At 44.3% G+C, this 17,660-nt stretch overlaps 1 protein-coding gene across 1 annotated transcript; it reads left to right on the top strand.

The window, feature by feature from the left end:
* The first annotated feature begins 2,768 nt into the window (after positions 1-2,768).
* LOC121856992 (protein O-linked-mannose beta-1,2-N-acetylglucosaminyltransferase 1-like) lies at positions 2,769-13,413 on the top strand. Its single transcript, XM_042352790.1, has 16 exons — positions 2,769-3,046; positions 3,923-4,151; positions 4,367-4,520; positions 4,943-5,073; positions 5,403-5,618; positions 5,875-6,094; positions 6,884-7,020; positions 7,625-7,689; positions 9,689-9,850; positions 10,127-10,228; positions 10,876-11,077; positions 11,430-11,614; positions 11,919-12,021; positions 12,489-12,563; positions 12,657-12,766; positions 12,967-13,413. The coding sequence occupies exons 2-16, from the start codon at positions 3,924-3,926 to the stop codon at positions 13,124-13,126; spliced, it is 2,250 nt and encodes a 749-aa protein (XP_042208724.1). The 5' UTR covers positions 2,769-3,046; position 3,923; the 3' UTR covers positions 13,127-13,413.
* The last annotated feature ends 4,247 nt before the right edge of the window (positions 13,414-17,660 follow it).

The raw sequence follows: 17,660 nt of genomic DNA, 5'->3' as shown, positions 1-17,660 counted from the left end.
GTGGGTCGTCTTCCCTGGAGGAGAGAGGGAGAGAGAGAGAGAGACAGAGAGAGAGAAGGAGAGAGAGGGATAAAGACCGAAGTGAGAGAGAGAGGGGTGGGGGAGGGTGGAGAGGGGGGAGGTGGGGGGGGGGGCCTACAACCTAAGCTTGACCTCACTGACACCAGGTAAGAGATGAGGGCAGTGTGGTGTGTCAGGTGAGAAGGCTGAGTCTTCTAGTACTCTGTGTTGTAGTATTTCTTGAGTCCTATTCTAGTAATAAGCTGCTAGAGTACGATTTTAGCTTTGGTGTTATCAGAAGCTTAGACAACCCAGTTTGTATCACTTGAAGATGAGACACCCTCCTTTCCCCTCTCCTCCTTTCGTCTCTTCCTATTCCCTCTCCCCTCTTTTTCATCCCTCTCCTCTTCCTCTCTCCCCTCTCGTCGTCTTTCCTCCATCTCTCCCGCCACTCTCCTTCCACTCCCCTTTCCTCGCCTTTCCCCTCCTCTCTCCTCCTCTCCCATCCACCTTGCCTTTCCTCCCCCCTCTCTCTTTTCCCTCTCATCCCACTCCTCTCTCTCTCTCCCTTAGGCTACCAGATCATTAGACACGAGCCATCATTATGTCACCCCAGTGTTGCCAATTTGACCAGCGGCCGGACAATAACACGATATTGTCCGACACCAGAGGACAAGGAAATAAATGTCCAGGAGGGAGGGAAACACGACCTCTGGGAAGGGAAAGAGAGAGAGAGAGAGAGAGAGAAATATGAGGAAAGTGTCACCAATCGAGTGTACTCTCTACACCATGTGAACTATTTGTTGACATTCTCATACTCTTTCTTTCTCTTCGGATTTTATAACAATAATATTTTTTCAAGATTTTGTTTCCCAGTATTGTTAACCCTCGTCTTTGTTGCAGTTTATTATAGTGAAACAAATACTGGGAAAAAAATATGTTTGTGGGTGTGGGATGGTCCACACAGTGTCATCCACCTGGTCCACACAATATCATCCACCTGGTCCATACAATATCATCCACCTGGTTCACACAATATCATCCACCTGGTTCACACAATATCATCCACCTGGTTCACACAATATCATCCACCTGGTTCACACAGTATCATCCACCTGGTCCACACTGTATCATCTACTTGGTCCACATAGTGTCATCCACCTGATCCACACAATGTCATCCACTTGATCCACATTACCCGCCTAAATACTCCCCAAGCAGGATAAGAGGAACACTGACCGTCCCAAAAATCTTCCGGACAACTGAACGAAATCCGGATAAAATGTTATTATTGTGTCTTACCCGGACAAATCTGATTTAGAGTCAACACTATATCAAATATCACGCCACACCAACACCATGCTACACCACACCACACTACACCACACCACACCAACACCACACTACACCACACTACATCACACCAACACCACACTACACCACACTACATCACACCAACACCATACTACACCACACCACACCACACCATTATAAACACACATGCAGTCGGGGTCAAAAGTTCACTCCCTCCCAGAATGAAGCAGCATCGACCCCAAATGAGATAAAATAGAGTAAGTTCCAAGTATCATACCTGTCAAGTTCAACACCGGGAGCTAACCTTTGCCCACCAATGTACAGTCCCCTTCACTAGTGTGTTTACAGGGGCTCCTCATATAAACATTCCATAAATCATTACATTAAAATATACAGGGTAAATATTTTTGTTTTTAATATTGTTTTAAATTGGTTCCATAGTATGTTTTCCATTGTGAGTTTCCATCAGGTCGAATGTAAACAAACACAGGGCTACCACACTGTACATAACCTGACGAGCCCCTGTAAACGCTATAGTGAAGGGGACTGTACAATACGTTAAGGATAGCTACACGTCACACCAATAATCTCCCTCCATCTATTAGTGTTGGCCAAAAGAGGTGAAGAGGCTACCTATATTCACAGTCGTAGCAGAGACACTAACTTTACCCCCTACCCTCTCCTTGTCCTCCCTTCCCTCCCCTCCCTTCTAAATGACGTATAAATTATCCCCCCCCCCCCACTGACCCCCTCCTCCCCCCTCCACACACACACACACACACGTAGGTGGAGATGTTACTTGAGGCTTAACAACAGTGTTCATCCTGTAGGAGGAGGAGGAGGGCAGGGGAGGGGTAGGATCTGAGGAAGGAGGGGTAGCAGTAAGGGAGAGGGAGGAAAGGAGAGGGGGGAGAGGTAGGAAGGAAGAGGGGGAGAGGGAGGGATAGGAAAGGAGAAGGGGAGAGGTAGAAAGGAAGGAGGGAAGGGTAGAGATAGGAAGGGAAGAGAGAGTGGGAATAGGTAAAAAGGGAGGAGCAGAAATGTGGGTAGGGAAGGGGACGGGGGGGGGGAGGGAACAAAGAAAGTGAAAGGAAAGACTAGGAGAGGGTATGATGGGAGGGAAGAGGTAGAGCCCAGGGAGGGAGGGAGGGAGGAGGGAGAGAAGGTAGAGATAAAAAGTTGCCACATACCACCAACACACATTAGTCTTACCCGGTCTCCTCCCTGTTCAGAAAATACCACGATCATAACTCCACAATTAAATCTCTAAATCACGCAGGAGTTAACGATACTTGAAACGGGTCACATAAACATAAAATTGTACTACGAGAAATAATATTAATTCAACTATTTATTACTTGGTATAGAAGGAAACTTGTTCAATATTCGTGTCAACTGAGAACATACGCGGTGAGGGTAATTTTTCATGCAATTTTTCCTCATTGGATGTTGTGGCCATGATGAAGACAGCTAAACTATAATGTCTTCAGCTACATGACTCTCAGTGTTCTCTCTCACAGCTAAAAAAATGTATCAGTGAAAGTAGTATAATGTTAGCTGGTATTTTTTAAGAGCCTGGAAAAGCTATAGTGTGTAAGCTAAGGCAGAAGTTCTAAAGTTTAAAGCTAAGATATTCTACTGAAGCAACGGATAAAGCTATACCGTGAAAGCTAAGACACTTGATCTGGACCATCATCAAAAGCTAAGATACTCCAGTTTAGCTGAATATCGCGTAAGTAGCCATGAAGACTATATCCACCAATAATAGAGCTGCGGGATATACAGTACTATATCATGTCCTATAATGACAGGCTATGGCAGGATATATCAGCTCTTGTTACGGTAGACTGGAAGTGATAAGGTTAGGTTAGGTTAGAATGGATAAGATGTGTGTGTGTGTGTGTGTGTGTGTGTGTGTGTGTTTTATGACCAAATAGCTACAGTTAGTGACAGTCATAGGCTCCTGTAAGTGATATCTCGTTACTACACACACACACACACACACACACACACACACACACACACACACACACACACACACACACACACACACACACACGGTGAAGAATGTGTGGACGTGTTTCTTATTGTTTAACACCCATTCCTCGGCATCATCCCCCGACCACCATTCTCCCTCACCACCCCTCACCCCCTTATCACCATCACCACCGACCCCTCCCTCACTCCACTGGAAGCATCTCCCACACCACGACACCACCCCTCCCTCACACCCACCACCAATCTCCAACACTCCAACAACATATTCAGATAAGCCGTTGTTTATGTCCTCAGAGTAAACTAAAGACACGTTTAAGATATGTCAAGTATGTTAAGACACGGCTAACAACCCAATTAGAGGCAGATTTCCGCTTTTGTTGCCTCGAATAATGGCGGTGTTGTTGTGATAGTTACCGCTGGTCATAGGGATAATTACCTCTAATGATTGGATGGGTTTTCGCCCGGAGGAACTGAGGAGAGAGAGAGAGAGGGGTATGGAGGAAGAGAGAGAGATGTATGTATGTATGTATGTATGTATGTATGTATGTATGTATGTATGTATGTATGTATATCCTCCATCAGCAATACCACTCCCTCATATCTGCTTCAGAATGTATACCAGCTTTGCCGTCATCACCCTCCTGCCGGTGATGTGGACATGTGGGTGGCGTGGCGTGGGCGTGGAGGCGGCTCCTACACCCCTGCGCCTCACAGTGTCCACGCCAGAGGGCAAGAACCGTACCCTGGAGGTTATGGCCGATGACACGGGTCTTACTGCCGCAGGAGCTACCAAGGAAGAGCTCGAGGCTGTCTTGCTGCATGCTGACGCCCAGGGAATGGTGGGTTGTGGTGGGTTGTAGTGGGTTGTGGTGGGTTGTGGTGGATTGTTGTAGGTTTTGGTGGATTATAGTGGGTTGTGGTGGGTTGTAATGGGTTGTAGTGGGTTGTAGTGGGTTGTAGTGGGTGGTAGTGAGTATTGGATGGGTTGTGATGGGTTGTAGTGGGCAGTGGTGGATGGTGGCTGACCTAACCTAACCTAACCATGACTCTACAGATAAAAGAAGCGGTAATAAGAGGTCAACACATCCCAATCTACATGAACGTTACCCCAGTGGTCGATAACCTCTTTGCTCTTAGGACCTTCGACGGTAGAGACTTTCTGATCTCCGACAAGAATTACACCAATGCCTCCCTCAGTGACTTCATCGGTGAGTGAAAACAATTGAGAAAATACGAATGAAGTGAGTTAATGTTATTCATGAGTGAAAATATTTGAAAAAGATGAGTTAGTTTTATTGAAGACATTAAAACAGTTGAATAATAGGCATAATAAATGAAGATGTATGAAAAATAATGTATGAATGTATGATGAATGTTATTTGTGTAGTATAGTGATTAATTCAAGATAAGGCTAAATTAAAATAACCTTTATATCAGCTTGACATATGAGTCGTTTTTTCCTCATATTATCTCATTGTGTTATTGGTGTCACTTCCCAGAAAAAAATTAATCTTATATTTTGTCAAAGTAATAAAAGGACTTTATCTTTTCGTCTGTCTTGATAATATTGTAAGAAAGAAAACCTAATCTTCTTTTATCCCTACCTGACCTTCCCCCCCCCCCCCACCAGATGACCCCACCCTGAGGTTAGCTGATGTACCGGTGACCTGGCCTCTACTTCCTGACCTGGGGGACGTCTCGCTCCAGGTCACCCTCACTTCCTCTCTCCAATATACCTCAATTACCGTCAACAACAAGGAGGTAACTAACTGTGTTGGACGGTAAGAGAGAGAGAGAGAGAGAGAGAGAGAGAGAAAGGAACTCATAAAACACAGTACCATATAAACATCCAGTATTACACAGACGCAAAATTGATTAAACGGAAATAATATTGACAGAGCCTTGAGCTACTGTCCAATATTATTACTTTTTCTGCGAATTCTGATATATCGTGTGTGTGTGTGTGTGTGTGTCAGAGGCTAGATACTGTCGCCATAAAGATAAAAAGTTAACATTTCAGACCCACTATATCACTGTACCCACATACCTACATTATACCCGCATAATACCCACATGCCCACTATTAACAGATAATGAGGGAAGGTAACTACACCAGGACCACCTCGATGACTGGATGGGTAACGGTGCCTCCTTACTCTGGGTGCTACCTGAGAGTCATTAACCCCTACACTGGACAGGTGACACTGGCTCGCTACTTCAACACCATCGATCATCTATTGGATCAAGAGTTAACTCGTACCTTGGCTGACCTGAAGGAGGGGAGGTTGGCTCTCCTTGTCTCCTACGTGAGTGTTGACGTTGGTGAGATAGAGAGAGAGAGAGAGAGAGAGAGAGAGAGAGAGAGAGAGAGAGAGAGAGGCAACGTAATATAGAACCCAGATTTTAAAGGGTTTATATACAAATTATTTCAGCTTTCGATAAAATATGAAATAATATCGAAATCATCATTATTTTTTTGGTATTATCTCTGGTATCACCCCTGATATTATCCCTAATTACAAGTACCAGGTATTTTATATCTGATACAATACTTATTTACAGTACGATGCCTCAGCCCGCCTAGGTACCAAAGCCAGATCAATGTTACACCGTCTGGGATCATGGGCGGCACCACACCTCAAGTTCCGTGATTGCTGGGCGTGGGTGTGGCGTGCGGGTGGTGAGACACTGGCTGAAGCCTTAGTGACCAATCCTCGGGGTTCCTTCACTCTCCCACGCCCACTAAACCTACAGGTGCTCCTCCATGCTCCTCATCCTGCAGGTAAGTCAGGTAGGATGTCGTAGGGATTGGGTTTTATAATACAAGTGAGGTTTAAAGGGAAAGATGGATGGAAGGATGAGGATGAAGGAGACAGAAGGATAAAGTATAGGTGAAGGAAGGGATGAAGGACGTACTGGATAAAAGAGTGAGATAAACAACAACCTACCCTACCCTACCCTACCCTACCCTACCCTACCCTACCTTACCCTACCCTACCCTACCCTACCCTACCCTACCCTACCTACCCTACCCTACCCTACCCTACCCCCTACCCTACCCTACCCTACCCTACCCTACCCTACCCTACCCTACCCTCTTGACGACAATAGCGAGTGACCTCATTAGTATGGATTATCTTAAGAATATATTGATGATGATGGTATAACAGGTAGTCAATGGGGTTACGTAATGAGTGACGCCTCTAACACCTGCTATTGTCTGGCTAGTTGGTGTAATGAGGCAGGTCGATTGTTACCTGTGTGTGTGTGTGTGTGTGTGTGTGTGTGTGTGTGTGTGTGTGTGTGTGTGTGTGTGTGTGTGTGTGTGTGTGTGTGTGTGTGTGTTTGTAGTGTTTTTCTAGTAAGGTGTCTTAACTCTCTCTCTCTCTCTCTCTCTGCCCAACATTCACTGTTTTATCCAATCGTCTATTTATCCATTTATGTGTCCATCCATCCATCCATCTATTACACTTATTCATGTTCATTTATCTATGTCTTTATGTCCATCCATCCATCTATCCACCAAGCCATCCACTAATCCATCTATCCACTTCTCTGTTTCTCCCTGCAGGTAGACTATGCACCACCTGGCACTCTGGTGAACATTGGCAGAAGCGTCACCACTTTTGTGATCTCTACGACGGATACGCTGGCCTGTGTTCTTGTACTGACCCCGCGCCCGCCCCACCAACACCCATCTTAAGAGAGGTCAGTATCGTACCACAAGTAAGTAATGTTTATTTTCTTTTGTATCATATTAAGAAGGAGTTATTCTGTTTATTTCTTCCACCCAAAAAAATAAATTTGATAAGGCGATTCTTGAGAAGCTGAAAGGTGACGTCATCCCCTCTCTCACTAGCTTTTGTGTTTTATAACCATCTTGCCAGGAAAGGTCTCGTCAGCTATAATTTAAAGGTCTCGTCAGCTATAATTTAAAGGTCTCGTCAGCTATAATTTTAGGGTCTCGTCAGCTATATTTAAAGGCCTCGTCAGCTACAATTAAAGGTCTCGTCAGCTACATTTAAAGACCTCGTCAGGTATATTTACTCCACCTCGCCAAAGGAACTACTTAGCTGTCCTGACGGTGATGATGTGACCTTCCAGCACCTTTGTATTAGTAGTTCAATCCGCTCTGTCTAGGTGTGCTCTCTCGGTATGTTCTTCAGGTATGTTCTTCAGGTGTGTTCTACAGGTGTGTTCAATAGGTACGTTTTTCAGGTGTGTTTAACAGGTGTGTTCAATAGGTACGTTCTTCATGTGTGTTCTACAGGTGTGTTCGGGAGTGTTCACGTGTTCAAATGTTCCTTGACAGAGTTGGTGGCGGGAAAACATCGCCATAGTGATGTTGGCGGGCCCTCGACCTCACTACTTGTACAGGTAAGTCACACCTGAGTCCTCCCCTGTCACACACACACACACACACACACACACACACACACACACACACACACACACACACACACACACACACACACACACACACACACACACACACACGGAACATCTTACAAAGCCTGACGTAATTACCTCGTAGAAAACATTACAATAGAAGCCTTATTAATTAGCCCTGGAAATACACCTATTGAACACAAGCTTAATAACATCTGTGCCTTAATTACCCTACAAAGTACCTATTGATTAGGGTTGTATTTTTGCCCTGGAGGATTTTAGTTTTTTAGTTTTTTTTTTATTAGTTAATACCTCATAATTATTGCATTTTTGTCAGTGTGTATGGTTTTTTATTTGTGTGTGTGTGTGTGTGTGTGTGTGTGTATGTTATTCGATCGTTTTCTCATTACAGTAATTGAGCTTTGGGGTAACTCTCTCTCTCTCTCTCTCTCTCTCTCTCTCTCTCTCTCTCTCTCTCTCTCTCTCTCTCTCTCTATCTCTCTCTCTCTCTCTCTCTCTCTCTAATTAGGATAATGGTCCATATCTTTCCTTAAGCGTTTTAATGTCGTCACATACAGGTTGTATGTGTGGGGCCAGGACGGGGGAGGAGGAGTTAACACCTCTCCCGCCTCCTTCCTCTCCTCTTCCTTTCCCCTCTTCCTTCTCCCCTCTTTCTATTTCCTCTTTTTTTTCCTGTTCCCCCCTCTCCTCTTCCTTCTTTCTGTTTTCTCTTTACTTCTTTCCTTTCTTTTCCTCACTTCCTTCCTCACCTTCTCCCATTCTCCCTGCCCCTTTCCTTCTTCTCTGCACCTCTTCATCTCATTTTCCCCATTTCCTCCTTCTTCCTTCCCTTTCCACTGTTCTACCTTTCCTCCTTTCTCCACTTCTCCTCCTTCCACCCACGTCTCCTTGCCAATATATCCCCCTTTAGCCCCCCCTCCTTTGCTTCCCTTTTCAGCCCTTTTTCCTCTTTTAACCCCTTCCTTTATCCCCTTCACTTTGTCCCTCCCACTTGAAGCCCTTTCCTTTAACCCCTTCCCCTTAAAACCCTCCATCTTTAGCCCCCCCCTTTATAATTCTTCACTCTTGTAGCTCCTTCCCTTTAAGCCCTTCCCCCTTGTAACCCTGGACCAATGAACTTCCACCTTTTGTGTACACTCCTCAAAAAGAAAAGCGGCAATACACCTTACAACTGAAGTTAAAATTAAACAACAAAAATAGAAACTCGAGCGATGGATTTTCATTTTTGTAACTAATTTCTCCTTCACTGTGTTGCTCTATGGGGTGATCCGACTCTTAGGGAGAAACATTTTATTTTAGCCTTTACAAGTCTTTATCTCAGTGAGGAATACTTTTGTCTCGCTGAAGAATAATTTTTGTCTCAGTGAGGAAGATTTTTGTCTCAGTGAGGAAGGTTTCTGTCCTACTGAGGAACATATTTTGTCTTACTGAAGAAGATTCTGTTTCACCATGGAAGATTTGTCTCACTGAGGAAGATTTGTGTCTCAATGAGGAAGATCTCCCTCACTGTGTTAACACCTCATAAGGATAAAATAAAGACATTTAACAATATGACAGCGACTCTTTGGGTTTATTACGCCAGTCAGTATTTACACAGATGGTTCTAGCCTTTATGTATATGCGTATATGTATATGTATAGGTTATGTATACTGATATAAATAGGTTATGTATACATATTTATTATTATGTAATGTTTTTGTTGCTAGGCTGGTGAGGGTCAAGGAGACATATAGAAAGGTTACCACTACACCAGCAACAAGTGACCCGCTGTGTTGATCTGAACACAACCACCATCACTATAAGCTCCGTAATGTCAACACAAAACAGACGCCGTGAGGTCATAGCTTACGTGTTTATCTCTCTCTCTCTCTCTCTCTCTCTCTCTCTCTCTCTCTCTCTCTCAGTTATTCCCTTGGTTAATACTTCACGTTGTCCCTCCTCACCACCCATCTCCTCCTCTTCCAGACTCCTGCAACAACTGTTAACTCAACCAGGTGTCACCCCCGACTTGGTAATGGTGTCAGTGGACGGCCCAGAGGAGGAGACTATCAAGCTGGCGGAGATCTTCGGCCTCCGCTACGTCGTCCACACCAGAGAGGGCACGGAAACTTCCTCCAGGATCTCCAGGTAAGTCTTCAGGTAAAGAAGGAGGTAGTGGTATCTGCTGCCACTCCTTCAGTATAGAATAGTCTCGTAGGACCGTCTGATGCATTGTTCATTTTGTTTCTACTTTTATTTTTGTTTTGTGGGATTTTCTTCACTTTGTGTTTACATTTTTATCCTCATCACTATCTCCCAATTTTTACCTGGTGTCTCGCCGTTATCTCTCCTCCACAGTCTCCCCATTTCCTCTCCAATTTCTCCCCACTTTCTCACCGTTATCCCCCCTCCTCCTTCCCACAGACACTTGAGGTTTGCGCTGTTCAAGGCCTTGGAAGCGTTTGAAGACGTGGACAAGTTCATCATTCTCGAGGAGGACCTTATACTGGCTCCTGACTTCTACTCGTGAGTTACCTTTTTTTTTTTGTAGGGAAAGGAGGAATGAAGGAAGATTACCTCGAGTGTAAACAACAAGGGGGGTAGGGGGTGAGGGGGTTGGGGGTAGGGGTTAAGTGGGTGGGGGTTGGGTGTTGGGAGTTCGGGGGTAGAGGTGAGAGGGTGAGGAGGGAATTGTTTTGAATTTTACCGCGAACGGCAGCTAGTTTATTGTGCACCCCAAACTCATCCTGTCGCCGAAAAAAAGGTTTGTATTATTGGAACCACTACAACGCCTCATTGGACAACAGAGAGTGAGAGGATTGTGAGTCAACAGTCCCTCCACCTTACAATAGTGATTCAAAATAAACATTGTTGGTTTCAAATAGTTGTTGACGACACCAATGTCACTCATAACTTTACAACGTCTTCACATTGGTTCTGACTCTCATAACGAGCCCAACTGAATCACAAGAGGTTTGCTGATTCACTGTCACTGAAACCCTTCGCTCGGCTAGGAACCTCTTACACCGGTGCCATATTGCTCGGGGAGACCAGGTCACTGTTAAAGGCGGGAATGACTCCACTATTCATAGACTTCAGGATAAACTGAAGGTGTACTGCAGACTTTAGGCTCTGTTAACCTCCTTCTGATGACGTGGTACTGTACCCCACAGGTTCATGCAGCAGACGTCAGTACTGCTGGAGGAGGAGGCTGCCTGGCTGTATGGGGTGTCAGCTTTCTCCCACCTGAGTTCCTCCCACACGGCCAATGACCTGACCCGCCTCCTGAGGGTGACGTCCTTCCCCTCCTGCGGCTGGATGACCACTACCGCCTTCCTCCAACAGACACTACCCAAGTGGCCTCCCGTGCACGTGGTATAAGTTATCTCTGTTTTAGTAACGTTGCAGTAGTGTTTATATAGTGAAGATAACTTTTTAGAAAATGTATAAGGTGATTTAAGACATACGGGGACAAGTTGTCAGTAAGTGAGTCTCCTCCTTCTCCTCTACCTCCGCTCTCTTACCTCCTCCTTCTTCCTCCTCCTCCGCCCCCTCCTCCTCCTCCTCTTCTTCTTCCTCCCATATTGCTACCTCTTCCTCCGTCTTCATCCTCCTCCCCCTCCCCTTTCTCCTTTTCCTCCCCCCTCCTCCTCCTCACCCTGACATATCCTTACAACCCTATCCAGCGTGTAAAATCCTATACACACTCCTTCATTGCCTCCTACAGACAGGTGACTGGGACTTCTGGATGGGGACGGAGGTGGTGCGGCAAGGTCGTGAACTACTACTGCCGGAGATATCGAGAACGGCTCACGGGGGTACTACCGGCTCCCACACGGGCGGGTCCATAGCCAGGTGGTATAACAGCCAACCCCTCTCATCCCTCCCCCATACATCTCTCAACCTGACGGCGTAAGTACTCTGCTCTCAATACGACTTTCCATTTTGTCTCCCTATCATTCTTAATACAGAAATTGTGTTGTTATAGGCTGCGTATAATCACCACTGAGATGAGAATCAAGGTGGTATAATATTGTGGTGAGATCAAAGGACAGTCTCGTGAGTTTGATTAATTTTTTTTAAGGAATTTATGTAAACAATCTGTGCTGGATGATTGAGCAACTTGGAGGGTGTTGGTGATGGGTACTCTCTCCCTCTCTCTCTCTCTCTCTCTCTCTCCTCCACCTACCCTAACCTCCTCTCCCTCACCTGCCAGAGTGAGGAAAGAGATCTATGAGAAGAATTTAATCCGTGAATTAAGCCTGGCTCGCCCCCTGGATGTGTCCGACCCCTTCTACCTCAACCCACCCCCCTACCAGGTGAGTCAGAACGCCTTCTTTTAGTGTTCATCTGATAATTAAGCACCCTAACTCTAACCTACCCTTCCTTAACGGACTTTCCTCTCTGTATAATCCGTTAAATAGAAGTTTCATCGTATCTTTAATCATCTGTAAATAATGGAAAATAAAAGGCTTTACCCCCTTCCCCGCCGCGTGTCTTTACCTGTCCTACACCCCGAGGGACCTTACACACTGAGAAGATAACTTATTCCCTAATGTACGATACCTCAAACTCCCTCACATTTTCACACTCTCAGTTCCTTTAGCTTATTGGGTATGTCCTCATCTCTACGTGTTTGTATAGTCCACTGTTTAATATATATGTGATAATTTATATATCAAGGGATTTATATAGAGTGAGTGAAGTTTGTATTAGCTGTTAAATACACTTTGTAATGTTGAGTTGTTTGTTTAAGTCTTTGCCCATCTCAACACCTCTCCTACAGCCAGGTAAGGTATGGTTGATCCGCGTCAGGATGCAGCACGTAGAGGACAGTTTTGCCTTCAGGATAATCGCCCAGGTAAGGATTGTTGGTCTTATACTGTCAACAAACTTAGTAATAAACCAAAGAATTAGTAATACAAATAATATTAATAATAATAACGTCACTCAGGCTCTAGGGGTTTGGTCTGCCGACGCTCGCGATCATCATTTTGGGCTGTGGCGAATCCCATTTTACAACTCTGTCATCTTTATTGTGGGCGTCCCTTACTCCAGGTACAGGTGAGTACCTGGGGTGTTACGCTGCCTCGCCATGTAGTGCGTGTAACCTGCCATCTCTTGTTTTGTTTTTAATATCTATATGTTTCTTTTTTTTATGACATTTATAATCTGATAAGTGATGCTCTATTGTTTTCGAGTTTTGACTGTCAATTGTTTCTTCGGTTCCTCATGTCGTTTATACTTTGTTTTTCTTGCCACAGTTCACTGGTAGAGGGCGTTGGTCGGGTACTCCACTCGACCCCTGCCCTCCACGATAGTCTCCTACAGAATAGTGAGGACGAGGAGGATATGGTCTTCGCTCTACACGATCCTCAAGACTTCTACGAGATCCTGGGCCTCCAGCTGACCGACAAGAGATAAGGAGGAAGTTGAGAGAGTAATAAATCTTGGTTCACAAAAATGAGTAAATTTGGATCATGAATCTGCAGTACTTTCTTGGTGTGATGGTGATGATGAAAGTGTATGGAATAATGGTAGTATGGTGATAGTCAGGGGAAGGAAATGGTGATGGTGAAATGAGAAAGGGGTGATGGCAGTATGGTGATGGTAAGGGAGGAAAGGAAATGGTGATGGCAGTATGGTGTGAGCAAGGAAGGGGTGATGGTAATATGGTGATGGGAAGGAAGGGGTGATGGTAAGGGGGGAGAAAGAGGTGATGGTGAGAGGGAGGAAGGGGTTATGGTGAAGGGGAAGGAGAAGGAAAAGATTTGTCCACTTACTACTTGGTTCAATGTGTCACCCAAACACACACACACGCTCCAAATTGCTTTTAATTAATATTAAAAGGATAAAATACAGGATATTTCATTTAAACCTGACTGGACGTGGACGAAGGAAGAGGGTAGTGAAGGGGAGGAGAGTTGGTGAAGAGGAGGGAAGGAGAGGGTGAAGGGGAGGAGGGATGGTGAAGAGGAGGAAAGGGAGACGAAAGGGGGATACAGTGTTGTCCTTCCCTCTGCCACCTATTCCCCTTTATCACTCCCTTCACCCCATCCCCCGTCTCCTTCATCCTCCTCTCCTCCTCTTCACCACCTCTCTTATACTGAGATTTTAACAAACTAGGCTGTCAATATTTTGGCCAGGGCGGTAAAGGGGATGTTGCCTTGGTGACTCTGGAGCAAAAACACTTTACTATTAGGGAATTGGAATTGCAGACTAAATTGTCTTAACAAATGTGTTTTTGTAATTATGTATCTCATAATGATGCTACAGACGCAACTGTCTATCATAGACACGTTGACTTAAATAATCAGACGTCATTAGAAAGTATTTATATCTTAAAGTAAATTATATTTCAAAACGCAGATTTAATTAAACGTAAATTTAATTTAAAAACTTCTCTTGGGAGGGTTAATAAAAGTTCAATATAAATTAAAGTAAAATGTTACTTTAAAAACTAAATTAATTCAATAATAATAACCTTTAGTGTAGAGTTTGTTGAAGGAACATCAGAGTTAATTTATAGTGTATTGTATGTGGCCAGTTGTCAAATTTCTCTTTGTGTTTGTCTATTTTCTCATTGTTAGTCTCACATACATACGTACATGTAGGACATCTCGCACCAGGGATGGTGGTGAGAAGGGAACTCACCTACAGTGATTTATTTGCATATATATATATATATATATATATATATATATATATATATATATATATATATATATATATATATATATATATATATATATATATATATATATATTGTATGTACAATGCAGTGCTAGGGAGTTGCTGTGTGGTGAAGAGCTTGTTGAGAAGAGGTCTTGTCTATTTGAGAGCGTTGAGTAGAATGACCTTCACAGTTCAAGTTTAGAAGCTCCAAAAGTTGTTGGTAGCGAAAGGCAGAGTGGGGAAGATGACAGAGGAAGGAGCAGGAGGTTAGGAAGGGAATTGTAGTGGGAGAGATAGTGCCGTGGCTTTACACAACTGCGTTTATTTGGTTAGCGCATAGCGCACGTATTTGGTTTTGTCTGTGTTGGGTGTGTGATCCTCGGGTCACCACTCCTCCGGATTGTGTCAGTTCAAGTTTAGAAGCTCCAACAACTTTCCCTGAATACGAACTCGCAATCTTTCGATTTACAACAGGTACCTACTTTACTGCTAGGTGAACAGGGGCCAAGGGGGCTAGGAAGAGTGTCCAAACAACTTCCGCTTGCCCGGGAATCGAACCCGTGACATCTTGCTTGCGAGGCAAGAGCGGTACCGCTTCTACCATTCACAGCGAGGCTGGGGGGTATTTATATGATTCTGCCAGATCAGCTAGAGAGGTGTGAAGTGAGCGGCGCTGCTGATTGGCTGAGGTGAATGGCGGTAACGGGCCAATCACCTCGCAGTCCGAAAGTGAGGCCCATCACATTTGGAACTCGCCGCTGGTTGTCTGGTAAGCGGAAGGCAAGTGATCAACCAGCAGTTATAGGGGAGAGTATCCACTACAAATTTTTCTCGCCTGGACTTTAGTATTTCTTCATCAAGGCTGTAGAGAGAGTGAGAGTCTTAACACTGTTATCACTACATCAATACTCCACAAACCAACAACATCGTCTAAGCCTAAATTAATTATAAGTAATTTCAAATATGTATATAAACTTACAGTATAGTTGTGGATCTCGTGTAAATTAGAATAGTTCCTCCACCACCAGCATCGTTTTCTCTAATTCTACATATTATAAAGTCTACGGGAATTGCATGTATGTTTTCAGGATTTGTCAAGTGGAGATTGTAATAAAATTGACCTTAACTCTTCACCATAATCGTAAATTCCTTAGACAGTGAGTGTACCGAGCACAAGAGATCCCCAGTGACTCAAGATTAGCGTAGTGAGTAAAGTAGAGTATTATACACACACACGCACGCACATACACAGACGTGATCGACTGCTCAAGCGGCTAACAGACCGATCAGTGACGAACAGGTTAAGTAAAGTAAAGGATAACCCAAGAAAGACGTTAAAAGCTTCTTATATCTACTTGTATTAACAGTATGTATTAACCTGTAATATCGTGCGTCAAAGTTTAACAGTTCATGTGTATAAAAACTTGTAGTTATGGAAGTCGTGTAAATTAGGATAGTTTCCCCACCACCATTATTGTTTTCTCTGGTTCCGTATATTTTAAAGTCTACGGGAACTGCATGTATGTTTTCAGGATTTGTCAAGTGGAGATTGTAATAAAATTGACCTTAACTCTTCACCATGATCGTATATTCCTTAGACAGTGAGTGTACCGAGCACAAAATATCCCCAGTGACTGGAGATTAGCGTAGTGAGTAAAGTAGAGTATTATACGCGATGACATGATGGAAAATCTACCACGGAACAACCTTGTGAAGGAATGCAAGCACGGATTTATACCTTGACGCTCCTAGTTGACACAGTTATTGGAGGCGCTGTATAGGGGCCTGTGCCTCTAATAACAATTTTTACTTTAATACTTACAACCATTGGTAGCGTGCCGAAGGGAGGCTCGTGGGTATATGTAATGATAGTATCAAGTAATAGGGAAGAAATAACGGTAGATACTGTAGGTAAATAATAGACACAATATACAAATACAATATTTATTTAAACATTAAAATGGAGGTAGGGGAAAGTTATATGTACCAACAGACGAACTCCTGATACTATGCCCTCAGGCTCAAAATACTCACACCACTACGGGGTGGACAAACTCAATAACACAAACTCTTATAGTAACTTAGCACCATTAAGACCAGGGGCAACTGCCACTACAACACTCAGTCGTCAGGAGTGATACTCAAGCAACCGCCATGGGGTCCCGCCACCATGGGGTACTTTCCAACGAACTCTGAAGATCCCAGTGGAATAACACCACCACAGAAATAGCCCTACTGAGCTAGGCACTCATCCACCAATGATGGGGGCTGGTAGTTGTGTGTGGCTTGGTGATCCGGGATCACCTTGCGGGCCGAGCGTTAGGGTCAGACGGGCCAGCTATGGGGCCCATAGGTAGTACTGAAGTGTCTGACGGCCGGGTCTCAGGAAGATAACTGATCCTACTAGACCTCGGACATCTCTCCAGACATAGTGGATACAACATCCACGCTACAGACACGGCCTAGGCTGCGTTAGGGACCTGTATGGGTGAAGGGGCGAGCACTTACTAACTGTGACGACATCACGTTTCAGGGGACGTTAAAGACGTAAACATTACTTCACTCAAAGCATATCAACTACGTTACTGCAACACTTGCACAATCAACTAATAATTGGGTCAAATCACTTAAAGAAGGGCAAATTACGACACGGAGTGGAATGACCTACCTGTATGGGTGAAGGGGCGAGCACTTACTAACGGTTGAAATGCCCGCGGCACCCTCACTCAAACTAGGTCAGGTACTCCACCTACTTCTATTTCGATGAATTACTTTACTGTCCACCATGACGTTGAAACTGAGACTATGAACTCAGTTTCATTCCTTACTATTATCTTCACTAACAATGCTCTGACTGAGCTATCAAAAGCAAAAATTAAATTGATTACAAAGGGTTGGATGGCAACAGATCCCAACATACAGCGTCTTGCTACGAAATCCGCGGAGTATATTCAAAGTTCCCTTCAGACAAAGACGGCCTCTCGATGACGTCATCAAGGAAACAGAGAAAACGGAGGACATTTCCACTGGGGGACTCAGAAGGGTTTGTGGACGTTTGAGCGTAATATGAATCCTTTAGGTTTTCAGGTTAGCCGTCATCACGATCATGACAGCTGGATGTGTGGACACAAATGCTATAACATGGTGATAACATTAACAATATACTGTACACCCTGACGTTGCCAAATCATTTGACAGTGCACCTCACGAAAGGCTGGAAATGAAATTGGAAGAATACTTGATTTGGGGGAATGGCCTGGCATGGATTGGAGGATATTGCAGA

The sequence above is a fragment of the Homarus americanus genome, unplaced genomic scaffold (assembly GCF_018991925.1).
Source record: "Homarus americanus isolate GMGI-L3 unplaced genomic scaffold, GMGI_Hamer_2.0 scaffold44060, whole genome shotgun sequence".
Lineage (NCBI taxonomy): Eukaryota > Metazoa > Arthropoda > Malacostraca > Decapoda > Nephropidae > Homarus > Homarus americanus.
Note: the sequence above shows the minus strand (reverse complement) of the source record. Positions and strands in the feature narration are given on the sequence as shown.

What these genes read in the sequence shown, in the direction of transcription:
- LOC121856992 (XM_042352790.1), top strand. Translation starts at nt 3,924, where the DNA reads ATGTATACCAGCTTTGCCGTCATCACCCTCCTGCCGGTGATGTGGACA. An exon ending in TGGCTCTCCTTGTCTCCTAC is followed by an intron (nt 5,619 to 5,874) that starts GTGAGTGTTGAC and finishes ACTTATTTACAG; the next exon opens with TACGATGCCTCAGCCCGCCT. An exon ending in ACATCTCTCAACCTGACGGC is followed by an intron (nt 11,615 to 11,918) that starts GTAAGTACTCTG and finishes CTCACCTGCCAG; the next exon opens with AGTGAGGAAAGAGATCTATG.